At 53.3% G+C, this 26,113-nt stretch overlaps 1 protein-coding gene across 2 annotated transcripts; it reads right to left on the bottom strand.

The window, feature by feature from the left end:
* Positions 1 to 759: 759 nt before the first annotated feature.
* Frmd8 (FERM domain containing 8) lies at positions 760 to 23,181 on the bottom strand. 2 transcript variants are annotated; one of them, XM_041662062.1, is made up of 12 exons: positions 23,028 to 23,181; positions 22,642 to 22,726; positions 20,827 to 20,994; positions 18,103 to 18,204; positions 16,120 to 16,178; positions 15,848 to 16,014; positions 11,438 to 11,662; positions 9,630 to 9,753; positions 8,730 to 8,873; positions 8,075 to 8,092; positions 3,735 to 3,939; positions 760 to 2,453 (listed from the first exon to the last, which is right to left on the bottom strand). In XM_041662062.1, exons 2-12 carry the CDS (start codon positions 22,724 to 22,726, stop codon positions 2,332 to 2,334), a joined length of 1,419 nt encoding a protein of 472 aa, XP_041517996.1. In that variant the 5' UTR covers positions 23,028 to 23,181; the 3' UTR covers positions 760 to 2,331. The 2 variants fall into 2 exon arrangements, with proteins under 2 accessions (XP_041517996.1, XP_041517997.1); XM_041662063.1 differs by lacking the exon at positions 8,075 to 8,092.
* Positions 23,182 to 26,113: the final 2,932 nt, after the last annotated feature.

The raw sequence follows: 26,113 nt of genomic DNA, 5'->3' as shown, positions 1-26,113 counted from the left end.
TGATTAGGGAGTAGCTGCCTGCAGGATACTTTGTCTAGGGTGGGTTCACTGCCCCAAACACCAAATAGTTTACTTAGGAATTAATGGTTTGATGTTGTAAGTACTGGAGCAAGTAAGTAACTGTTCTGGTTGTCCTTTGTGTCATGTTAAAGCAGTCTTTTACTTTCTTCCCCCTTTTGTATTGGGGTATAAAAGCGTACGAAAATAAACATAGGTGAAGATTGAGTTGCCCTCCCGGCACTATGCTGTGTCTCTGTGTTTCCTACCTAATGTTTCTAATCCTCATGCCCCTACCCTGGAACATATGAAGCCACCATGACTAGGACTATGGCAGGAGTCATCCCAAAAAGGTGCCTACTGAGTGCCCATGCAATAAATAAAAAAAGGTGGATATGTAGGAAGTTAAGGCCTACCAGGCTGAGAGGTGAGTCGACCGGGTGCTGTCAGAGGTCCTGATTGTGCCCAGCCAATGAGGAGCGAGCACATGAAGTCAATGGATTGGAATGCCTGGGTGCTGAGGGTATAAGGCTTTCCCCATTGCTAAATAAATGAGTCTACTGTTTGTCGTTTACCCAACTCACAATGTCTATGTTGTTGACCTCATGCCTTCTCACCGCCTCTCCCTATGGGGCTGTGGGGACCCAGCAATACCCAGGAGATACCAGATGAGACTTTACTGGGGTGAAGTCCTGAGACTATAGTCTAGGCACACCGGCTAGGACACTCTGGCTATTCCATACGACAAACCATTCCAAAGTGTGGTAGGCACTGATTTTAATTATAAGTCAAGTGACAGGAAAGTCTGAGGGCACTCGGGACATTTAGTCACACTGTCCCCGAAGATTAAGGCACGAGTGATGCTTAAGGAAATGCATAGTTTGTGTGTGCACACACACGTCCTGGCCCCTCACGCAGCACACCTGGAGCCATCCACAGCAGTCGAGATGACCAAGACTGTTGTTGTGTGTGGCTGGTAGCTCTGGGAAGGCACATGACTCCAAGAGGATCGACTACAGTGGAGGTGACAGGACCCTACAGACAGACATTCCGAAAGCCAAGGCAGCCGGTCCCTTCTCTGCTGCAGAGACCGCTGGAGCTCACGGGCAGGTGACCTCTGGAGCTCACTGGGCAGGTGACCTCTGGAGCTCACTGGGCAGGTGACCTCTGGAGCTCACTGGGCAGGTGACCTCTGGAGCTCACTGGGCAGGTGACCGCTGGAGCTCACGGGCAGGTGACCTCTGGAGCTCACTGGGCAGGTGACCTCTGGAGCTCACTGGGCAGGTGACCTCTGGAGCTCACTGGGCAGGTGACCTCTGGAGCTCACTGGGCAGGTGACCTCTGGAGCTCACTGGGCAGGTGACCTCTGGAGCTCACTGGGCAGGTGAGCTCCTCCGTTTAGAGAATAGGAAGGGCTGCATTTCTGCGGCTTTCCACCGAGAAGACAAAGTTCTGTCTCTGAAACCCTGTGGGAACTCCCAGGAAGTACTAAGAGCCGCATACTCACCATGGTCTAAGGGTCTGGAAAGCACCCCTCCCTGGACCAGCTCCTCTCTAGAACAGAAAGGGAGCAGAGCTGGGCCCCTTTACAGCATCCACAGGAGAAAAGGCTTGCGCTAGTGTGCAGGCCTCAGGGAGCCCAAAGCGCAGTGCTGACACTAGCAAGGGAACTGCTGGAATTGCAGGTCCCAGGCTTTAACCACTCAAAGCAGACGAGACAAGACAAAGTCTAATACCCTGAGACCCAGATCGCAGGAAAACAGGGTTGGCAGGTGTGGGACAGAGCCATTCAAGTCCAGGGAGGTGAAAGGGCTTTTCCCGTGCGGAGCCAGTCCCGAGGACAGCCACAATCCGGCCCAGAGGCAGGCAACACAGGCCACAGGAAGGCAGCCTGTCTGCTCAGCCTCCACCTGCAGAGCCTTCCTCCAGTCCCACTCACCCTCGAGAGGCTGTGTGGATGGAATGTCAACAGAAGGAAAACAAGATAAGGCCACCAGGGTCCCGGAGACCAAGGCAAACACTGAACTGGCAGGTCCTGAGCTCCAACTTCAGTCCCCTGCCACCAGAACTGCCAGCAGTCCCTTCAGGAAAAGCAGGAGGGGCAGCTGGGGTCTCAGGCAGCTGCTGGGCCTGGAGTTCAGGAGGAGTAAGCTGTAGAAAGTGCTGCAGGCCACCTCTTCCCGTCAGGCTCAGGGAAGGCTTCTTCATCACTTTTCCAGCAGGCCGTGTACAGTGCAGCCCCGGGCCCACAGCCTCTGGACTAGCGTGGCTTGGTCCTGCCTAGGGTAGTGCCTGTTCAGGTCTGGGGCGCCCAGACGTCAGGCATGGCTTCCCTCAGCTCTGCTCCAGGCTGTTGTCAGTGGGCTGTACCACAGTGTAGCTGCCCTGGCTGGTGGAGAGCTGTCGGCTGAAGAAGGATGTGGTGCGCTTTGGTTTCACCCGCTTGATCCCCTTGCCTGTGAGGGTGAGAGAGACAGGCTGAGAGGAGCGGCTGGGTGTGGAGTCTGGGCTCCGCTTCCACCAGGCCAGCTCCTTCTGGACACTGAACCACTTCCCCTGAAGCTGTCGTCACTTGGAGCCCATCTCCATCCCAGACCCCATCAGCAGTGGCAGGATAGGGAACCATGGCCACTCTCGCCAATCCCAGACAGAGGGAGGACTCCAGACTGGCTCTGCCGAGTAACTTTCGGAAGCCAACAGATGACAATGACACCTTGGTGTGCCTGTTCACATCCTAACCCCATCAACTCGTGAGGAAAACATGCAGTTCCGACAACGGGCCTTCCCAACATGCTCAGCTAGCACCCTTCACGCACCCAGGCCACACGAAAGCGCGACAATTACACAGGGCCAGGGTGTCTGCGGACAATTTCAAGTTCTGGGTCAGCACGAGCTACAGTGAAGCTAGTACGTGATATACTAAAATTAAAAGAAATAGGGGCTGGAGAGATGGCTCAGTGGTTAAGAGCACTGGCTGCTCTTCCAGAGGTGCTGAGTTCAATTCCCACAACCACATGGTGGCTCACAACCATCTGTAGCGAGATAATGGCGCCCTCTTTTGGTGTACAGGCATACATGGAGGCTGAATGTTGTATACATAATAAATAAATCTCTAAATAAATAAATAAATGCATGCTGGGAGCAGCAAGATGGCTCAAATAGTAAGAGCTCTGGCTGTTCTTCCAGAGAATCTGAGTTCAATTCCCAGCACTGCCATGGCAGCTCACAACCATCTGTAACTCCAGTTCCAAGGGATCTGATTCCCCCTTCCGGCCTCTTCGGCACCAGACAACCAAGTTGTACACAGACACACATGTAGACAAAAACTTATAGATATAAAATAATTAAAAAATGAAACTAAAGCTGCACGCCTTTAATCCCAGCACACGGGAGGCAGAGGCAGGCGGATCTCTGTGAGTTCGAGGCCAGCCAGGTCTACAGAGCAAGTTCCAGGACAGGCTCCAAAGCTACAGAAAAACCTTGTTTCAAAAAACTAAAACAAAGAAAACGACCCAAAAATGAAACAAAAGGCATGAAGAGTTTCCTTCCTGTTTTCCATGTTCCAGAAGATGCTATAATGGACATGTTTGTCAGTGAAGCAATAAGATGGGTCAGAGAGGAAACGTCCCTGAGGGCCGAGGCCCCGTCTTCCTTCACCCACCCTTTGGAGTCCCTGTGGCATGTGTGCATGTGTGTGTTGTGTACACACCGTGTGTGCTATCACACACACCACTTACCGTCTTCCACATAGTCGATGGTGGAGAGATGCTGAAGCCGGCTACACACCACGCTTCCCTGCCTCCGTAGCTTGGGGCGCTGAGTGGGAGGTGGAGAAGGGCTGGGAGCTTCCTGAGGACTAGATGTGCTTTCCTGGGGCAGAGTGGACTCAGCAGCCTGGCTCAGCTCAATGCAATACTCAATGAGGCCACTCATCAGCTCAGCCTGGGAGGGGAGAGGGGCTGGTGTGAGGCCAAGAGCAGCAACTGTTGAGGGACACAGTACAGACACACAGCCATAAACACAAACACCACTGCTTCCTGGTGGGGGGGGGCAGAGGAAGGGAGGAGAGAAAAGGCAGGGTATCTATATCTAAGGAGCAGAGGGCAGGGAAGATGTCTCTGATGTGACTTCAGAGGTAAGGTCTAGAAAGGAGGATGCTAGTCAGAAGGCACGGCTCAGGAGGCTGTGAGGAGACTAGGCTTCTAGAAATCTGCCACAGATGGGGGTGGAGCTGTCTGGGTGAACAAAGCTGAAGACACTTTTGGCCTAAGGATGAGAGTGAGGTCACTGGCTGGGGTGGCTCCTGAGCAGTTCTAATGTGACACCTCAGGTGTCTGGAAATCTGGAAACAAACGCCTCTTTACACAACAGCTACAGTGGGGGAACAGCAAGCTAGGCGCCATGACAGCTGGCCTAGGGCTCTGCTTGTCACAGAGGTAGCATCTTTATTGGGCAACATGCTCACTTAGCACCTATTGTGTGCCTGGCCCTGCACAGGGGGTGGAAATGGGGTCTCTGAGCACCTACTGTGTGCCTGGCCCTGCACAGGGGGTGGAAATGGGGTCTCTGAGCACCTACTGTGTGCCTGGCCCTGTGCAGGGGTGGAAACGGGCTTGCTGAGCACCTACTGTGTGCCTCAGGGGCTGGAAATGGGCTTGCTGAGCACCTACTGTGTGCCTGGCCCTGCACAGGGGCTGGAAACAGGTTTGCTGAGCACCTACTGTGTGCCTGGCCCTGCACAGGGGGTGGACAGCTTGTTGCTTACTGGTGCATCTGAAAAGCAGAGACCTGAACTGAATCAGAAGCCTGCAAGTTGACACCATTGACACTGGTCTAGCCCCTGCCACCTGTCCAGTGTTGCCTGAGGCCTGCACAGCAGCCTAGCCTGGCCTGGGGAGGAAGAGGAGAGTAGACAAGCTCCTAGACCTTAGGCCTCAGTCTCTGCATGTCCTGTCCTAACGTGCCTAAGGAAAAGCTCAGCCATTAGAACACATCCTCTCATGAGTCACACCAACAGTCACGGCATAGAACTTGGCCAGTGGGACTAGAAGGGAATTTCCCTAACCGTCCAAGGCATCTAGGAAGCTCTGAGCTAAACCCACATTGCTGAGGGGGACTATGTTTTCCCTTGGGCCAGAGACACCTATCTACCACTGTCCTGACTGTCACTGAACTCTTGTCAAGGACAAAGACTGAAGTGTGACAAGCACGCAGATTGGGAGGTGAGACCAGGCTGCCCCTGTTCAGACAACATAACTAGCCACACAGAAAACCCTCAAGAGCTGGCACGAAGCTGCCAGAGTGCAGGCTGTGGGATTTTTGAGTAACAAATCCATAGCGCTTCTTCCCTTCCTTCCTTCTGAGGTAGGACTCGCTAGAGACCCCATACCGGCCTTGACCTCATTATCTTCGCACCTCGGCTGCCAGCTGGATTGGATTACAGGTGTGTGCCACCTGGCTTCAAATAGCTTGCTAAGCATTTCAGAACTCCAAATAAGGAATGCCCAACTGATAAAAGCATGTGTAAACACGGCAAAGAGAAGAAACTCTGAAATCGGGCACTCTCTTCTCTTTCTAAAAAGGTTTATTATTACTTTATGAGTGTTCTGTCTACATGTATACATGTACCATGTGTGTGCCTGGTAAACAAGGCGGTCAGGAGTGTGTTGGATCCCCTGGAACTGGAGCTAAAGGCAACTATGAACCGCCATGTGGGGGGTTGCAAACTGACCCCAGTCCCAAGCCTTAACCCTGAGCCGTTTCTCCGGCCACTGTTTCATTCTTTCCTTCTTTCATTAAAAAAAAAAAAAAAACAAAAACCAAAAAACTTATTTGTGTTCATGTGTGCAATGTTTGGGAGTTAATCCTTCTTTTCCACCTTGCTTGAGGAATAATCTCTCGTTTCTTTAGCTTTGCCAAGTACCCCATCTAGCTGGCCCATGAGTTTCTAGGAGATTCTCCTGTCTCCCTCCCATCTCACCACAGGACTGAGGGGTTTACAAGTGCAGATGACATTTGCCTTTTCGTGTGGGAGCCTGGGATCTAGATGCAGGTTAATACTGTGCCACTAGCACTCACTCCCCGAGCCTCCTGCCCGGGTCTGCAGGGTGAACCACCGTGCCTGGTACCAAGCATTTCAGCTAAGGGATGGCCAGCTTCTATGGAGCTTGGCACCCGACCTACTGTGGTTACTAGTGAATGATACATACAAACCAACGGCTTAAACCAGGGAATCCGGAAAACAACACAAACCACACCCAGGGCTGCAGAGAGGGCTCAGAGGTTAAGAGCCTTTGCTGCTCTCCAGAGGATCCAAGCTCAGTTACCAGTGCTTAGGTCACGCAAGCCACAACTTCCTGTAACTCTAGCTGGCCTCCAAGGGCCCTGCATACATATGACATCACATAAATGACTTAGCAAGAAGAATCCCACAGAAACGGAACAACTGGCTATCCATAAGCACAACACAATCTTGACCTGTATATCAAAAACTCTTTATAGTCAACAAATGACTTTGGGTGTGGTACCACACACCAGTAATCCTAGCATTTGGGAGCCCAACTCTGAGGCCAAGATGGCCTATATACTAGGCTCTAGGGCCACACAGTGAGAACTTGTCTTAAAAAACAACTAGGGCTGGAGATGTGGCTCAACTCAGAGAAAGCTTTCCTAACATGCATGAAGCCCTGGCCTCATTCCTCAGCACCACATAAACAGGTCATGGTGGTTCACACTGCAATTGCAGTTCCAGCACTCAGGAGGCAGAGGCCAGAGGATCAGAAGTTCAAGGTCATCCTCAATTACACAGCAAGTCTGAAGCCAGCTTAGGTTATAGGGGACTCTGCCTACAAGCACGCGTGCATTGGGGGGGGAGGGGACGGGGGGGAGAGAGGGAGGGAAAGAGAGAGAGAGAAGGGACTTCATACTTTTATTTCTTTTTTTATTTTTTGGTTTTTCGAGACAGGGTTTCTCTGTGGTTTTGGAGCCTGTCCTGGAACTAGCTCTTGTAGACCAGGCTGGTTTCGAACTCACAGAGATCCGCCTGCCTCTGCCTCCCAAGTGCTGGGATTAAAGGCGTGCGCCACCACCGCCTGGCTAACTTCATACTTTTAATCCCAGTACTACCAGGAGAGTGAGTTCTAGGCCACCAGGGTTACATAGCAAGCTCTGTCTCTGTCTCTCTCTCTCTCACAGACACACACACACACACACACACACACACACACACACAGGACAAATGATTGATCTGAGCTGACCTTAGTCGCACAGGCATTAGCCAGTGTGGAAAGATAGCATCATTAGTAATATTATTAGGATAAATCTGTAGTGCCCCATCCCACTATTGGGCTATTACAATAGCAAACAAATAAAAACAGACAATACCCGGTGCTTGCCACCGTGGAGAGCAACTATAGAAATATGAACACGAAGCTGTGCGGAGCTCTGGAAAGCAGACTGGTTGTTTCTATTAAAATGGAATAATTCAATTAAAATTGCACAATCCAGCATCTAAATCTAATTAAAACTCATAGGTTTTAGTATGATTTAAAAAAAGGAGGGGAGTGACTGGAGAGTCGGCTCAGAGGTTAAGAGCACTGACTGCTCTTCCAGAGGTCCTGAGTTCAATTCCCAGCAACCACATGGCGGCTCACAACCATCTATGATGAAATCTGGTGCCCTCTTCTGGTATGCAGGCATACATGCAGGCAGAATGCTGTATATGTGATAAATCTTTAAAAAAGAAAAAAAAGAGGGGGGGGGGGGTCCGGGGATGGAGCAATGGCTCAGTGGTTGGCAGCACTGGTTGTTCTTCCAGAAGACCTGGGTTCAATTCCCAGCTGTCTGTAACTCCAGTTCCAGGGAATCCAACACCCTCACAGACACACATACAGGCAAAAACTTAAAAAAGAGGGGCTGTGTCCACATGAAACCCTATGCACAAATGTTCAGTGTAGCTTACTGCCAAAAGTCAGGGTGGGAACAACTCACAGGCTCTTCAGTGGGTGAGCAAGCTGTGCGCCTGTGCAGCTGACCAACAATGAAGAGGGATGATGGGGACCTGGGACAGAGGATTTGCCTGAGTGTATGGCCTTGGCTTTGATCCCAGCAGCAGAAAGCAAAGAAAAGAGAAAGAGAATGGACACACCACACAATATGGGCGAATCCAAAAGCATGATGTTTAGTGAAAAGCCCCCTCTCTCGATGGTTGCCACATTACACAGTGAAGGGCCCAATACAACTTGTGTTCCTATTTGCTGCTCAGTAGGTATCTGGGCATTCAACTGTTCGGAAGATCAAAGGAGAGGACATGTGTTTTACGTGCTAAAATAAGAAAGCGGAGCCACGAACAGTCCCCAGAGAGGCTCACAGCTCTGACATGGCCGGGGGAGGGGGAGAAGCATGGGCAGCGGATGGAAAGACTAGCTCTATCTCCTCAGGGCCTTGTCCTTCTGCACCTGCTCCTCAGCTGTCTTCTCAGGGGCTTCTGTGACAGGGAAGGCATGGCTGTGCAGACAGCATGAGCTGGCCTTCGAGGGACAGCCTGCAGCTGTCACCCCCCTGGTGTGTGATCCCAGAGCAGGTGCAGGGCTCACCAGAGCTGCTCAGGCCAACTGAAGCCAGACACCCTCTTCCTAGGCCCTGGGCAGCACTCCATGCTCCTTCCCGGACACCTGAGAGCTCCCGTGGTTTGGGGTGCACTGGGGACCCGGACCCAGCCTCTGTCTAAGTACCTGCTTGGAGTAGATCCTCAGGAGCTTGTTGACAGGTGTGCCATCACTGTCACCATCGAACTCTAGCCACAGCACAGGCTCCTCCTCTTCGGGGGAAGTGTGGTCCCATGACAGCTCCTGGAAGCGCAGCCCCAGCAGCACATGCTGGGGAACAAGGACACGGCTTATTAAATTCCACTTCCCGCTGGATCCCCATCAGGCTCTGCCTGAAGGAGACACAGCCTGGGCGCTTGCCTCTCCATACTGATTTATTTTCCTTTCTGAGAGGGTCTCACTATGAAGTCCCGGCTAGCCTCAGGCTCACAGGATCGCCTGCCCCTTCCTCCCTCTGCTGGGCTGAAGGATATTTATCCTTGTTTGTTGTGGCGCTGAGGACTGAACTCAGAGCCTTAGGTATATACAAGGCCAGACTGCTACTGCCGACTGGAGTCCCAGACCCTCACGCTAATTCTGCATCTCTATCTGGACAAAGCCAGGAATCCGTACTCTTCAGTGCTTCCCCCCAGCAGTCAGGCCCCTGACGGTTAGGGAATCAGCCAGGCCAAGGGTTTTGCCCTGAGGACAGCTGGGACTGGCATGCCAGGGACAGGTGCTGGCAACCGCTGCATAGGGAGGGCTGTGCACAATTCTGTTTACAGGGTGAGCCAGAGGTAAGGCAGACACCAAACCAGGGAGCTCCTAGACACTACCCACTCGGTCCCAGTCCCAGCTGCCACCCCTCGGCATGGCTCAGAAAAGCAGACCCAGAACAGACTCAATGCATGAGCACAACTCCAGGGACATGGAGACTCCAGGGATGTCTACTCAGTACTGTTCCTCAGACGCCTGTGACCTAGGTGAGCTCCTTTTTCCCCACTAAGGACAGTTCAGTCCCACCCTAAGGGCTGACTGGGGTGGTACCTTCTCCTTGCTGTCGATGACATGCACACCCTCCAGACTGATGGCCACGGTAACTGGTTTGCGCCCACCACGATGCAAGAAGCCTTGGGCTGGCTTGTCGACCTCACCATGGAAGAAGGCACACCTGAAAGGCACTCGTGTCACACTCTGGGCACTCGGAAGCTTGAGCTGTTTGGGTGACTGAGGGGTAAACAAAAGCCTGCCCTGGGGGGATGGAGGGTAGAAACTCCGGATGGTAACACCTGACTGAACAGGGGAAGGAGGACCTGGGGGCTATAACACAGGGTGGGCCCTGTGGGCAGAAGGAAAGGACAAACCCAGGAAAGATAGAGCCAGGTGCGTAAGGGACCCCAAGGAGCCTTGGTGCCTCAGGTGAGGTGTAAGGTTGAGCCTGTTGCTCTGTCCATGGCAAAAGTCCTTTAGCAGGAGGGACCTGCTGGTGCATTCAGGAAGTCTGGGCTGCCTAGGATGGTGGCATCTGGGCTTAGGACTAAAGGGCAAAGTGAGGTGGTTTCAGGGTGGTAAGATGCCTTGCTGCTGTCTCCTCTATAATAGGCCAGGATTTCACCATTTTAAGGCTCACCCTTGCCTCTTGCACTGCCTAAGACAAAGCCCAAGGCAAAGAGCTCTCTCCATGCAGGAGGGGACTAAAGGTAAGTGCACCCCCTCTTCTAGCTTCCATTAACTTCACACACTACTGGACTGTCCATTAGTGAGCGTATGCACAGGGACACACACACACACAAAATGTCACTTCATCCATTATAGAAACTACATTGTTTGTCCCTGCTAGGGCTACATCTCCTACTCCATTGTCCAGTAAAACTCCATAAAAGCTAGGCACACTTGCTGCTTCTTTTTTGAGACAGAGTTTCTCTGTGTAGCCCGGGCTGTCCTGGAACTTGCTCTGTAGATTAGGCTGGCCTCGAACTCACAGATCAGCCTGCCTCTGCCTCCTGAGGGCTGGGATTAAAGGTGTGCGTCTCCACCTGGCGCATACTTGCTGTTCCTAACCCTCTTCTCATCCTGCCCGACTCTCCCACTTCCAGCAGGCAGAGGCCAGTTCACAGCAGATGCGCTCGACAGGGCACAAGAATGAAACCCTGAAGACGCAGGGCTGCAGCACGTGGCTCCTGGGATGGAGAGACACTCCTGCCTGGACAGTCTCCCCCCTACCCCCCTAACCCGCCCCCCCCCCGCACCATTCCCTCCGGCCATTTCTGAGGGCTCCAGATTTGAAACAGTCCAGCCAGGAACCCAAATGCCCATGTGTAATCATCTGTCAGGCATCCGGCAGGCATCTTCTCTAACTGGCAGCTTCCAGCTGGTACATCACAAACCAGGTTCCCACCTGAAGGAGCCTGCTCCACTGAAGCCTGGGTCCCAGCACATGACAACTGGCCAACACAACAGGCTCCTTTGGAAAACCATCTGCATCTAGACTACTGTTCCCACCTCCTCTGCTCTTCTGGCCGCTACAACAAGTGATTCCCTACCCCTGGTTTCCCACTCAAAGGGCAGCGTGTTAACTGTGTGGGGTGTGGCCAGCAAGAGAGATTATTTGTTACACTGTGGGAGCGAGAGCACTAGCTGAAAGGGCAACCAGCCAGGCCAAAGAGGGCTGCGACAGGGAGGACAGAGGAAGGAATGCCGGCTAGAGATGGGAGGAAGTGCAGCAAGCCAGCTTTTCCAAAGAAGGACGGTGCCACTGGAGCACAGCGGGCTCTCCTGCTGCCACCCTGTCAAGCCTGGGGGCGGTCTGGAGGACACTGAAGAGGGGACAGGAGCTCCCGAGATGCACCACTTACCCGTAGAAGGGCAGCTCATGGCACTTGAGGAGGTAGGCGCGATAGTGGGAGCCCAGGGCGGCCTCATGCTCACTCTCACTCCCTGTTGCTTCTTTTACCTGGCGGTAGGCATTCAACAGGCCTTGCTCACCTGGCCCAGTCTTGGCCCCGCGCCCCCGAAAGGCAGCAAAGAGGCCATGGCCTCGCTTGCAGAGGTGGGCAGGGAGGAAGGAGTCCAATTTCTCCCTGCAGGGGAAGGAAAATGGGGTAAGAACGGCCCTTCCTGGGTGGCTGAGGTCTTCAGGGTGTGAGTACCTCGCTCACAGGGTGGGCAAGGCTTGGTGGGCAGGGCTGAGGAACCTCCAAGGCATGATCGCATCAACGTCCTCTGCTGTGTAGCAGCATGGCCAAGTCTTTCTTTGTACACCAGCTCCCAGATAACCACACTAATAAGACTTCTTATTAATTGTGAAAGCTCGGCCTTAGCTTAGGCTTGTACCACTAGCTCTTGTAACTTAACCTGCTTCTATTAATCTGTTTTACCATGTGGCTTTTTACCTTTTTTTTTTTAACCTTTCTTTCATTCTGTATGTCCGACTCCCTCCATATCTCCTTGGCGTCTGACTCAAGCCTAGATCATGTGCAATCATCAGTCAGGCATCCAACAGGCATCTTCTCTAACTGGCATCCTACTTCATCCCCCCTCCTGCCCCTCAGAAGCCCCGCCTAATAACTTCTGCCTAGCTACTAGCCATTCTGATCTTTATTAAACCAATCACAGTGATGTATCTTCACACAGTGTACAAACACCCCACAACACAGCAGGGTGACAGAGGTCCTGAACTAGAGATACCCCACTGTCCCCACCCAGCAGTGGCCTGCTCAGCCTGGCTCAGGGCCAACCCCACCTGATATGCAAGGCCTACTATCGAGCTGGGGGTGGGATGCTCTTCCTAAGAGAAAAATGGGGTTCCAGAAGAAGGGAACTCATAACAACTTCTAAGCCATGGAGGGACATGCTCTAAGCAGGAGGGAGCCCAGAGCAGCAGGCAAGGTGTGGTCTGACTGGGGCCCCCACAGGACACTGAGACCAGCAAGAGCACCTGTCTATCAAAGGAGGGGGGAGAACAGAAGGCTCAGGAGGTGCTCAGGTCGGGATGGGAAACCAGAGAGGGCAGGGGAAGAGAAGAGTTTGGCTGGAGCAGGTGGCAGAGCGACGCCATGTTCTGAAGCTGGACAACAGTTTCCCGAGTGAATGGGACTTTTTCTACCCAAAAGATAGGAACGTGGGACACTCTGAGCTGCTAGCTTTGTGTCAATGTGACCCAGCTAGAATCACCTGAGAAGAGGGAACCCGATTGAGGAAATGCCTCCATAAGATTCAGCTGTGGCCAGTCTAGGACATTTTCTTAGTGACTGATTGGGGAGAGCCAAGCCCACTGTGAGTGGGGCCACCCGTGGGCTGGTGCTCCTGGGTTTCATAAGAAAGCAGACTGAAGGGGCTGGAGAGATGGCTCAGAGGTTAAGAGCACTGACTGCTCTTCCGGAGGTCCTGAGTTCAATTCCCAGCAACCACATGGTGGCTCACAACCATCTGTAATGATGTCTGGTGCCCTCTTCTTCCCTGCAGGCATACATGGAGGCTGAACACTGTGTACATAATAAATAAATAAATCTTTAAAAAGAAAGAAAGCAGACTGAAGCTAGGTGTGGAGCATCCCTTTAATCCCAGCACTCGGGAGGCAGAGGCAGATGGACCTCTGTGAGTTTGAGGCCAGCCTGGTCTACAGAATGAGTTCAAGGACAGTCAGGGCTGCACAGAGAAACCCTGTCTAGAAAAAACAAAGAAAGCAGACTGAGCAAGCCATGAAAAGAAACCAGCAGGCAGCAGCCTCCATGGCCTCGGCATCAGCCATACCCACCTGGTTTGAGTTCCTGTCTTGGTTTTTCTCAGTGGACGGTGATTCGGGTTAATATAAGCCAAGCAAATGCTTTCCTCCCCAAGCTGCTTTTGGCCATGGTGTTTCCTCACAGCGGCTGGAACCCTAACTACTACAGCCTCTCAGTGTCCTGTTCAGCGAAGAATGACTAAACACCAACCGTATCATCACAGACTCACGGAAAACAGGGCATCTTCCTCACACTGCTACAGCTTCCAGGCTCACTCTGGGGGCAGGGGAGGGTCATAGCTTGGTCCCAGGTCCACGCTATCGGCTTGCCTATAGTCCAGCCTTCTGGAAGCATTTTCTCTATTGAGGTTCCTTCCTCTCAGATGTCAGCTTGGGTCAAGTTGACATAAAACTAGCCAGCACCACGTACCAGACTATCCACGTCATTTTTTGGTGGAAAAAGTCCCACCCACTCGGAAAACAGGAACATGAGGCAGGAAGGCTCTTGGTGTAAGTATGGCCATTTTACACCTCACGTCACCTTGGCTCCTGCTGGCAGAGAACTGGCTACATCCAGAGTTGTGGGTCCAGGCCCTGCTACAACAGAACTATTGACCCCACGGGCACAGAGTGCCCAACATAGTCCTCATAACTTTGTAAACCTCCCCAGTGTCACCCTCTCCAGAGAGGAGACCTGGGCGTTTGGAATCTAAATGCCCAGGCCATGGGGAGGGGCGCTGCTCCAAAGGAAGAGAAGGCAAGGCCAGGAAGGAACCTGTTAGCTGAGTCCCAGGTGCAGAGGGGACTCCAGCTGTGCCCATTTCACCATCTGTGTCCCAGTCACCCCAAGTCCTTTTTTATTTTTTGAACAACAGCTCCATGTGTCATGGAAAAAGCCTATTCTCAGCTCTCAGGTGTGTGCAGGCTCACAGTGGGGTTCACGGAAGACACAGCTGCAGCCCAGCAGTGGCCTAGCCCTGTACTTCCTTCCTCCGGGTGGGCCTGGCATAAGCTATGTGTCATGAGAGCCAGGCTGGGGGCTCCAGCTGGGTAAGGAGAGTGGCACCTCTCCTCTGCAACACAGCTGCCACAGCCACCTGGCCACAAGGGAATAACACGCTGAGCCAAGAAGACAAGAGCTCACTGACAATGAGGAGCACAGGGTGCTGGACACAGCTGAGCTCAGCCCAGGACACCCTGGCCATCTGGACTTGCATGTCACATGAGTGAGCAAAGGAACTTCCTGTGCAAATGAGCGGAGCTGGGCTTCTTTGTGTGTGTGTGTGTGTGCGTGTGTGTGGTGTTTTTCAGGTATGAGTGCTCTGTCTGCATGTGTACCTGTATGCCAGAAGAGGGCATCAGATCTCATTATAGATTATAAATGAGATCTGGTTTGAGCCACCATATAGTTGCTAGGAATTGAACTCAGGACCTCTGGAAGAGCAGTCAGTGCTCTTAACCACTGAGCCATCTCTCCAGCCCTGGAGCTGGGCTTCTTCTCGGGCACAAGAAAAACAGACTTGCCCATCTTGAGGTCCAGGATGCCATGCATGGCCACCAGCCTTAGACAGCTCAGCTGTAGGCCTTCACGGGGCTTTGAACCCAGGATAGTCCTGCCAGGCTCCAAACAGTATCAGCACAGGGTCTCGCTTTGCTGACTTACCCATTGCAGGATTGGGATAACAAGGAACCCTGATTAGAAATTAGTCAGAATGGAAGTTTACTAGTCACCAGACTTTGTCATGGTTGTTGTTTGTCTTAACAGGGTTTCATGTAGCCCAGGCTGGCCTCGAACGCCTGATCATGCTGCTTCCACTTCCCGAGTGTCTATGGTAATTATGAGGATAAGGCACCATGCCTGACTCACAACTCTTATCCCAGGCCATCCTGTCTCAGCCTCCCAAGTGATCACAGGTCTGAAGCTAGCCCAGGCTGGCCCGGAACTCAGGTAATCCTGTCTCGGCCTCCCAAGTGATCACAGGTGTGAAGTACACCTTGTCCCTGGAATTATTTCTAACCTCTGTGGAGGCAGAGACCGACCTGGTCTGCTATCATGGCAGACTCAACTCTTGTCTTTCTAGAGACGAACCAGAAGTAGGAAGTGGCTTGGTGAGTGTCTGGAAAACAGGATTCTATTCTTGCTGTTTGGAGTTTAGCTGAACTGTTACCGGTTACTGGGCAGGTGTGTGTGTGTGTGTGTGTGTGTGTGTGTGTGTCACAGGTCACTTCCTGACTGTGACATCAATGAACAAAGGCACCACTCCCTCCAGACTTCGCTAGAGACAGGCTCCATCCGCACGTGCACATCCCTTGCCTGAGGATGCCTTAGACTCACTTCGTGTGTGTATCCACTGCCCACAGACGGAGGAAAAGGGAGCTCAGAGAAGTGGAGACCTCTCACCAAGGCCACCCAGTGAGCATGCGTGCATCAGATGCCTGGCTTCAGGACTGCTGCACCTTGCAGGACCTAGAACTACTTGCAGGTAGAATCCTGCAGAGCGTATTTCCCACTGGTGCCCATCTCAGGTCTCACTGTCCTTACCTCAGAGTGCAGGCAGCAGGCTGGCCAGGCTGATAGGGCCCAAGCTGCACACGGCACACAAGGGCACCCAGCACCTCACAGTCCTCCAGGTCACAAGGGTACCGAGCAGTCAGCACGTTGCCCTTGGCTTCCTCATAGAAGAGCCGCAAGACCTCCTCATCATGGATCTGCAGGCCGGTGTGGCATGAAGACAATGGCTCAGAGGAACTGGGCAAGACACGACTGTCTACGTATCTAGGGGTTGGGGGCACTGGGCTCTGGGCACACCTTACCTGGAGCTCTCGGCGCTTTGGGAAAAATACATTCCTTCGGAACTGAAGGGAAGGCTCATCTGGGGAGAGAAGCTCGAGTCAGTGCCTGGTCCCCTTGCATTATGCAGCCCACCTTGCCCTGCCCTAAATGGCCCCACCCCAGCTCCCAACCTTGTTTTTATCCCTGGAGAGAGCCCTCCTGAATGGGGGGTGCTGACCAGAGAGTAAACACACAGTGCAACTCTGTTCACAACGCCCCCAGTCGAGCCTTCTCAAGACCCCCCTCAGATGCCCCTTAAGTTCTCTGTCAGGTGTGGCTGGCAGACTGCTGGGAAGATGGAGCCCTGCCCCAGCGACACTGACCCATAGGGAAAGATGGGAGCCCTGCCCCAGCGACACTGACCCATAGGGAAAGATGGAGCCCTGCCCCAGCAACACTGACCCATAGGGAAAGATGGAGCCCTGCCCCAGCAACACTGACCCACAGGGAAAGATGGAGCCCTGCCCCAGCGACACTGACCCATAGGGAAAGATGGAGCCCTGCCCCAGCGACACTGACCCACAGGGAAAGATGGAGCCCTGCCCCAGCAACACTGACCCACAGGGAAAGATGGAGCCCTGCCCCAGCGACACTGACCCATAGGGAAAGATGGAGCCCTGCCCCAGCGACACTGACCCACAGGGAAAGATGGAGCCCTGCCCCAGCAACACTGACCCACAGGGAAAGATGGAGCCCCTGCCCCAGCGACACTGACCCATAGGGAAGATGGAGCCCTGCCCCAGCAACACTTACCCATAGGGAAAGATGGAGCCCTGCCCCAGCGACACTGACCCATAGGGAAAGATGGAGCCCTGCCCCAGCGACACTGACCCACAGGGAAAGATGGAGCCCTGCCCCAGCGACACTGACCCATAGGGAAAGATGGAGCCCTGCCCCAGCGACACTGACCCACAGGGAAAGATGGAGCCCTGCCCCAGCGACACTGACCCACAGGGAAAGATGGAGCCCTGCCCCAGCGACACTGACCCATAGGGAAAGATGGAGCCCCTGCCCCAGCGACACTGACCCACAGGGAAAGATGGAGCCCTGCCCCAGCGACACTGACCCATAGGGAAAGATGGAGCCCTGCCCCAGCGACACTGACCCACAGGGAAAGATGGAGCCCTGCCCCAGCGACACTGACCCATAGGGAAAGATGGAGCCCTGCCCCAGCGACACTGACCCATAGGGAAAGATGGAGCCCTGCCCCAGCGACACTGACCCATAGGGAAAGATGGAGCCCTGCCCCAGCAACACTGACCCACAGGGAAAGATGGAGCCCCTGCCCCAGCGACACTGACCCATAGGGAAAGATGGAGCCCTGCCCCAGCGACACTGACCCACAGGGAAAGATGGAGCCCTGCCCCAGCGACACTGACCCATAGGGAAAGATGGAGCCCTGCCCCAGCGACACTGACCCACAGGGAAAGATGGAGCCCTGCCCCAGCGACACTGACCCACAGGGAAAGATGGAGCCCTGCCCCAGAGACACTGACCCACAGGGAAAGATGGAGCCCTGCCCCAGCGACACTGACCCACAGGGAAAGATGGAGCCCTGCCCCAGCGACACTGACCCACAGGGAAAGATGGAGCCCTGCCCCAGCGACACTGACCCACAGGGAAAGATGGAGCCCTGCCCCAGCGACACTGACCCATAGGGAAAGATGGAGCCCTGCCCCAGCGACACTGACCCATAGGGAAAGATGGAGCCCTGCCCCAGCGACACTGACCCATAGGGAAAGATGGAGCCCTGCCCCAGCGACACTGACCCACAGGGAAAGATGGAGCCCTGCCCCAGCGACACTGACCCATAGGGAAAGATGGAGCCCTGCCCCAGCGACACTGACCCATAGGGAAAGATGGAGCCCTGCCCCAGCGACACTGACCCATAGGGAAAGATGGAGCCCTGCCCCAGCGACACTGACCCACAGGGAAAGATGGAGCCCTGCCCCAGCGACACTGACCCATGGCTACATCGTCATCTGTGGCATCCGTGAAGCGCAGCAGCAGCTCCGGCCACTGGCGGCCCAGCTTGTAGGGCTGGTGCTTGGGTTTCAGCTGAACTTCTGCAAGGCAAGAAAGGAGACAGCCATGAAGCTGCGGACCAGGCCGATGGGTCCTATCCACCCATCATGCTGTCCACCAACAATGAGGACAGACACATCCAACAATCACTGAGCAGGCCCAGAGTCACGTCAAATAATTTAAATGTATTCGCCCTGGGGCAACCCAGATCTCCATTCTACCAGAGAGAACCAGGCTGGGTTAGCAACCTGTCTCAAACCAGAGCAGATGAGATTCAACTTGTACACTGGGGCCCTGGGAACTCGGTGCTGGGGTCCTGAGATGTTAACTGAGAGGTGAGGTAGTGCTGGGCTTACTCAGGGGTGTGCGAAGATGTCCGGTGAGGATGCCACCACATGCTTGCCAGACACGGACGCTCTCCCTCTGGCTGTCTCTTTCCCCACTGACGGCTGAGCACTCTGTCCTGCCACCCAGACAGATGCTAAAGCTTCTTTGACCACTTGGACCTTCCTTCTGAGCCATGATCTTGACCAAGTAGCAGCCCCAGCTTCCAAGTGGCCTTCTTGCTTTGAGCCTTCCCCATCCAAACTCTGCATCTAGCTCCAAACCCTTCTTGTCCTATTTCTGACTCAGCTTTCCCAGAGAGGGTCCACAGTCTTCATCTCCTCCACCTCCCCCATCCTCCCACTGTCCACAGGCTCACAAGATGGGGCTATGGGGCAACAAGATCACTCATTTCACCTGCAACCCACAAGGGATGGCAACTGCCCAGGGCCACACACCATCCGCAGTGACATGGGACAGACTTAGTTCCCCAAACCTCCCTTCAGTGTACAGCTGACTCAAGGGTAAGGGTCTCCTCTCAGTCCTCCAATGCAGAACCCTCTGGGTCTGAGTCCCTGTCCGTCCTAGCACTGAGAAAATCCAGAGTGGGACAGTAGACCTGGGGACCAGGCTGTGTTCCTCCCACCTTCCCTCCCATGTCCCAGAGATCCCGCCATCAGAACAGGGCTATCTCAACACCACAGTCTGACTTCTGAAGTGGACTGTCTTTCCTAGCAGACATCATCCTGGCGCCAGTTCCATGTAGACATGGGGAGAAGGCCAAACACAGCAAAATGAGGAGCCTGACGGCCTCTGCCTCACAGGCACTCATAGCTGGGGAGGCAGGTCACTGCTCTGCTCTGAAGTAGCCTTTCAGCCGCCCACCCCAGCCTGGGAAGAACGGAGGTGGTAAGTGTGCAGCCGCAGGCACTCTCCTGGACAGTGGCGCCACACAGGCCTGCATTCAGCTCTAGTCACTGGTGGGCGGGGTGTGAGGGAGGGAGTGGGATGAACAAAATAGAGTTGGAGCCGGCTGCTCTTGCGGCAGAATAGGGCCGCCCACTAGGAACTGCTATCCCCAGCTTTCCACACAGCCAAGGGGCCCACAGGCCTGACCAGCAGCTCAGAGGGCAAAGGAGGGGCTGGGATGGCAGGAAGAGGGTGGGTGTGAGCCTGGGAAGACAACTGCAGGAAGCTGGGGGCAGGGAGGAGCAAGGATGGGGGATGGAGCTCCTCCCACAGGATAGAGGCAGAAACCCTAGGGACCCCAGGAGAGGAAGGTACCAATTCTGATACCTGGGGCCCAACCTAGGCTGTCCCATTCAAATTCTTGAGACCAAGTGCCCCCTTCCTCAACAACAAGGGAAAAGCCACTCTTTTTTTGTTTTTGTCAACACTGGGGACTGAACCAAGGGCCTTGCACGCGCTAGGCAAGTATCTACTACTAAAGGGAACTTTTTAAAAAAATACTTTGGTATATGCTCAACTTAAAAAATTGTTATTATCATTATCATTAATTATTATTGTATGCACATGTGTGGCCACGAATGTGGAAGTCAGAGAACGACCTGCAGGGACTTGTTCTCTCCTTCCATGACACAGGTTCCAAGGGTCATACTAGGGTACCAGGCTTAGCGGCAGTGCTGTTACCCACTGTGCCATCTTGCCAGCCCTCAAAGGAAAATTTAAGCTCAGAAAACATGCCTCATGCCAGCACTGATCTACTTCCCAAAATGATGACAATGACCTTCCTTGAGTCCCTTTCCTTCCACGTCAACAGGCTCAGGGACCACAATGAGGGACTTATTCATCTGCTAGCCTGAGCGTCTATAAAATCTTGTCTCCATTCCCATCCCACTTTGGGCCCCAGCCTACAAGGGCAGAAAATGTGGTCGTGGAGCCATGAGCCAGGTAGGGCAGGGCCTCTTGCAGAAGGCCATGTTCCTCTTCTTTCGCAGCCCCACACCTAAGCAAAGGTGTCCCTGTCCAGGACTACTTCCTGAGCCACGTCCACACTCTTCCCTACTGCCAGCGGTACAGAGGTTCGGCACTGTGGTCTGCCTCGGACCTGACACCCACCAGCCTAGTGCTCCAGATCTGAGGACCTCACACTGCAGCGCAGACCTGAGCCACGGGGAAACACTGAACTCACACTTCCAGGGTGTGGCTCAGAGTGCAGGCTCTATAAGCAGGGGCTCCAGCAGCGCTGCATCAGCACAAGAGAAAAGGCAGCGACAAAGGATCCAGAAACCCCTCTGGGCTCTGGGACACACCAGGTCCCATCTTTCCCTGGCAGGTTCTGATAGCTAAACCCTCTGTCTGCCCCAGTTCCCACTTACCCAGGAGAGGGGAAACGAGCCAGAGTGCAAAGGCCTCCAGGGCCACATCTGGAAGCTGCAGGACTTCACGGACTGCGCGGTGCAGCTCATGGGCACTGACGGAGGACAGGTTCTCCACGGCCAGGGGCACTACTGTGTCATCAGCCAGGTACACCAGCACATCAGCCGCTGGAACGTGAGTCAGACAGGGTCAGTTGAGGCCCACCCCCAGGCCAATGAGGCGTTCTCCACCACCCTCTCTCTGCCCCTCACCATGACCCAGGCTACGCTGACATATCCCCTCAAGATCCCTTGAACCGTGACACTCATGGCCAGGTATAGGGGCATGCACCTGTAGTCCCAGGACTCAGGAGGCTACAGCTGGGCGGGGGGTTCAAGTTTTAGGATAGCCTGGACTACATAGCGAGACCCAGTATTCTACAAATAAATAAATAAACCAGGCAGTGGTAGCACACACTTTTAATCCCAGAGGCAGAGGTAGGCGGATCTTTGAGTTTAAGGCCAGCCTGTTCTACAAAGCGAATTCCAGGGCAGCCAGAACTGTTACACAGAGAGACCCTGTCTTGAAAAACCAAATAAATAAATAAAAGTGCTGCCTTTAAGGGCTTTTTGAGACCTCAAATTACCCAGAACTGTGGCCCAGGTACCAGCCCCACCTCACCCCCTAAGGCTTGCCATGAAAACCACCTCCCTTCCTCGGCAGCATCAAATACTGCTGTATTGTCAATGTTTCTCAGGTGGGGAAGGAGGATGGGGTAGTTCATTCTGAGGTCACATTTCCCTATCAGGCTGGGAGCAAAGCCAACTAGTGACCTTCTGACTCTGTCTGGATCTAAGAGGGCAATGACAATTTCCAAGGCCACCCCAGGTTACAGGAGGGGCCAGGTCTCAGCTTCATTGGGACTCTTCAAAACTCTAAGGATCAATACTGTGGCTTTTGCAGATAGCTTTAAGTACACTAGGAAAAAACAAACAACTCAAATAGCCAAGTGTTCCCTTAGAACAAACTGGATTCCCATCTGGAGCCCAGAGCCAGTGGAAGACGCTTGCCAGGGTGGCCAGGTTCAAATCCCTATCCCCGAACCACAGGCCCAGTAAAGGAACACCGAGCTTGGGTGCTCAGATTCTCAGCTTGTAATCCTTGCCTGCTCTCTGCTTATTGGCTGACTACGGTGGGGCTCCCTGTCAGTTGTAAATCTGTAAAAAGTTAACACCCCTTCCTCAAAGGGCCGCCAACCAACCCGATGAAGCCTGTGACTGTGCTTGGGATGGCACATAGCTAACACAGCCCAGACACTCTTTAGATTCTATGTCTTCTGCTCCAACAGCTACTTTGAGAGATCAAACAAGTCTCCTCCAGGAGACTGCGGTCAGATCCATTTTATAGGCAGGAAAACGGGGCCCTGAAGGCTCAAGTTCATAATCCTTTTGGCCTGCTCCAGGAGTCTGGGACCTAACAAGCTCTCTGGGGCCAAACTGCCTTCCAATAAAAGAGGAAGCAAATCTTCGCTTTCAAAAGACTGCTTGTGAGAACGAAATGGAACAAGGAGTGTGGTGTCAATTTCCACTTGTCTTCATTTGAACACAGGCCTTTATACAGATGGGAGAAGACTCAACAAGAGGATGGCTTGGTCACTAAGCTGGTGACAGAGCCCAGCTAGGTCCTTTGACTTCTGTGAGTTTGCCACACCCTAACACATCGTATTTTCTACTGACTATAACATTAACTTGCTGAAAACGAAGACAAACGGGAGCCACGTCCCCAGAGCTAGGACCAAAAAGTACAGAAGATATGAAAAAAGGGTAGAGACCTACCTCGGGTTCCCACAGAGGAAACGCTGCTTCGGTGGGATCGCTCCGCTGGGCCCAGCTGCCCCGTGCTACCTTCTGCCCCATCCATCTGTAATAGGAACGACAGAGAGCATTTAACGGGGATCCTGGGCAGTCGGTCTCAAGCTTTCATCCAAGAAGCAAAGGGGTCCCGAGCTCGGTCTACAAGTCTCAATCTAGGTACAGTGATCAATTGTGTCGGCTGAAAGTGGGGAGTGACCCTCGGCCGAGTGCAGGTCGGGGTGGTGCTGGGTCAGGTCGGTGACCGTCAGGTGCAGGGGTCGGAGGTCGCTTGCAAGGGATGCCCAGGCAAGTCAAGGCGCGCCCCCGTCCAGGGCGGGGACCCGGGCAGGGAGTGACCGCGCTCTCACTTCTCAGGGTCGCAGAGCTCGCTTCCTCACGCCAGAACGCCACCCGATTCAGGCCTCCAGTGGCCCCACCACCACGCCCGCCGGTGGGGGTCCCAGGCTCCCGCTGAGGGTCGGTACGCAGGCTTTGAGCCGCGGAAGCTACCGTGGGAGGAAGTTCGGGCCGAGGCCTCGCCTCTCCGACCATGGGAACCAATAGGAGCCCGAAGCCTCGACGCACGCGCGCTCACTCGCTCCGACCGTCGGCCTCTCCCACCCGCCCGCCCCAGCCCGGTGTGTTGGGCACGTCTGAAAGCACTTGGCACTACCCCGAACTAGTTATGGCCGTTGTTTTGTTTCCGTTTTTTTTTCTAAGATTTCTAATTTTTCTAAGATTTATTTAATATGTATACAACGTTCTGTCTGCATGTATGTATGCCTGCATTCCAGATATCATTACAAATGAATGTGGTTGCTGAGAATTGAACTCAGGACCTCTGGAAAAGCAACTAGTGCTCTTAACCTCTAAGCCATCTCTCCAGCCCCATTGGTCCTTGTTGTGTCCCGCACAGCCAGATACTTTAATGACCCGTGCTGCTCCATTCACAAGACCCTTGATATGTGATAGGATGAAAACCAAGGATGAGAGAGCAAACTGTGCTGCTACCTCTCCCTGTGACTTGACCAAGCCCCGTTATGAAATGGAGATGCTTCCTTGGGACCACCGCTGGGTTGGGCAGTAGGTGGTGTCCTCCCGGGTCTGTCCTGAAGCGCCTTTTCAACCCCTAAGGACCACTGACTCTTGGCCTTGGGCAGGAGCCCTCAGGGCCCTCCAGATCTGTTTTTCACCTGTAGTGTGAGAAGGTTGGACTGAACGACTCTCGACAATCCCTTTCACCCTCAAATTATGTATGTGCGTTTAAAATATGGGACTTGCTGTGCTTCGGGTACGGTCACATAAGTCTGGCTGTCTTAGACCCATAACCTCCAAGAGCTAGAGGCATGGTGGTCCCGAAGAGATAAACGCAAAGTCACCTGGCCCCTAAGTCTGACAAACCAGCGTGTGTGTGTGTGTGTGTGTGTGTGCAAGCGTGTGTGCGCGAGTGCCTGTCTGTGGACTGGAATGTATGGAGAAAAACAAGTCCGTGTGCCCTACTCGAGTCACAGGAACCAGAGATTGTTCCGGAGGCAACAGTGGCGTGAGGATCAGGACCACGACTTGAGTTCTCGTTGTCACCTGGTTTCCTTGCTGAGAAGCAGGGTGAGCTCCTGGCTGGTCTCCAGTGTTGTTTTTGTTTTACTGAGCTTTTCATTTAGGGCCAAACTTGATGGCACATAAGCCTTTAATCCCAGCAGAGGGAAACAGAAGCAGACAGATGTCTGATTTCCAGTTAAGAGCTATACAGAGAAAAACCAAAAACCATCCAAACAAAGCTAAAGTAGGCAGGCTAACCATGGTGACAAAGGCCTGTATTCCTAACACTTGGGTGGTGGAGGCAGGAGGATCAGCAGGAGTTCAAGGCCATACTTGGCCACATAGCTACCCCAAAGTCTGCCTGGGCCATATGAGACTGCCCTCCCCCCCAAAAAAAAACCCACAAAATAACAGCAATAAATATTACAGAAGGTCACAGTACTGCTCCAGGAGACACAAATCACTGTAGGCAGAGAGGGGAAGGTCTTTAGTCTCTGCTTACCTACCGTATGTGGGACGTGGGCCAACCCCTTTCCTGTGTATCTCATGAATATGCCTTATAGATTCTGTGACTGGAACCAAGAGGATTAGTAGCTACCATTTATGTGCTGGGTACTTTAAAATAAACTTTGTGTGTGTGTGTGTGTGTGTGCGTGCGCGTGCCCACGCATGTATGCGTCTCTGCATGTGTGCGTGTATGTGTTGATGTGAGTTAAACCCCGGGCCTCCTGCCTGTGAAGCAAGCACTCTAATCCTGAGCTACATGTGAGAGAAAATGTGGAACATTTTGTCTTTCTCCCCTGCTCCGTTACTGCCTCTTGCTCTCACACTTTCTGGACTTCTTCCCCCATCGTCTCCTGTCCTGTGTGGATGGGCACGTGTGCATGTGTGTTATGTGTACACACATTTATTCTAGATTCTGGAGCTGGGGAGACGGCTTCCTGAGTGCTGATTGCACTCCCGACAACCCGAGCTGAGGTGATGTCAGGCATCTGTATCAACACCCTTCTATGGCCAGATGCCAGGTGGAGGGAAGAGACTCACCTGGAAGCTGGCGGACCATGCTGCAGCAACAGAAACAAGAGAGACCTGCTTAACGGAGCGGAAGGTGCGAACCTACTCCCGAAAGCTGTCCTTTGACCTCCATATGGGCGCTGTGGTACAAGTGTGCACGCTCTTGCTCTTTGTCTCAGAAACACAGAGTTAATTCGGTTTTTGTTTTAATGGGCCTCGAGGGATGACGCTGGTTAACAGCACTGGCTGTTCTTGAAGAAGACCCGGATTCTGTTTCAAGCCCACATGTGGGAGCTCACAGCCCCCTGTCACTGCATCTCTAACAGAAGACTTGACCTCTTCTGACCTCTGAGGGCTCATGCACACAGGTGGGACATGTGTGTACTCAGGCACACAAACATGCACACATAAAAGCAAATAAATGAGCCGGGCAGTGTGGTGCACGCCTTTAATCCCAGCACTCGGGAGGCAGAGGCAGGCGGATCTCTGTGAGTTCGAGGCCAGCCTGGTCTACAAGAGCTAGTTCCAGAACAGACTCCAAAGCTACAGAGAAACCCTGTCTCAAAAAAAAAAAAAAAAAAAAAAAACAAGAAAACAAAAAAACCAGATAAATAAATAAATGGATGAATGAATACTGAGGCTGGAGAAATGGTACAAGCAAAAGCATTTACCGCTTTTTTTTCTTCTGTGTGGTTGTGGCTGTCTTGGAACTCTCTTTGAACACCAGGTTGGCCTAGAACTCAGCATTTACTGCTCTTGCAGAGGTCCTGGGTTTGAGTCTCAGCACCCACATGTTAGCCCATAACCAACCTTAATACCAGCTCCAGGGAATCTTATGTCTTCTTGTAATCTCCACAGGTACTAGGCATGTACGTGGCACAAACACATACATGTAGGGAAA

The sequence above is a fragment of the Microtus oregoni genome, unplaced genomic scaffold (assembly GCF_018167655.1).
Source record: "Microtus oregoni isolate MIOR12 unplaced genomic scaffold, Mior012 000012F_ref0000307, whole genome shotgun sequence".
NCBI classification, from domain to species: domain Eukaryota; kingdom Metazoa; phylum Chordata; class Mammalia; order Rodentia; family Cricetidae; genus Microtus; species Microtus oregoni.
This window is presented reverse-complemented; position numbering and strand designations above follow the sequence as displayed.

Coding starts and splice junctions, on each gene's coding strand:
- Frmd8 (XM_041662062.1), bottom strand. CDS start 22,726: ATGGATGGGGCAGAAGGTAGCACGGGGCAGCTGGGCCCAGCGGAGCGA. Junction 16,179..18,102: donor AGATGACGATGTAGCCATGG/GTCAGTGTCGCT, acceptor TTCTCTCCCCAG/ATGAGCCTTCCCTTCAGTTC. Junction 2,454..3,734: donor CATCGACTATGTGGAAGACG/GTAAGTGGTGTG, acceptor TCACCCTCACAG/GCAAGGGGATCAAGCGGGTG.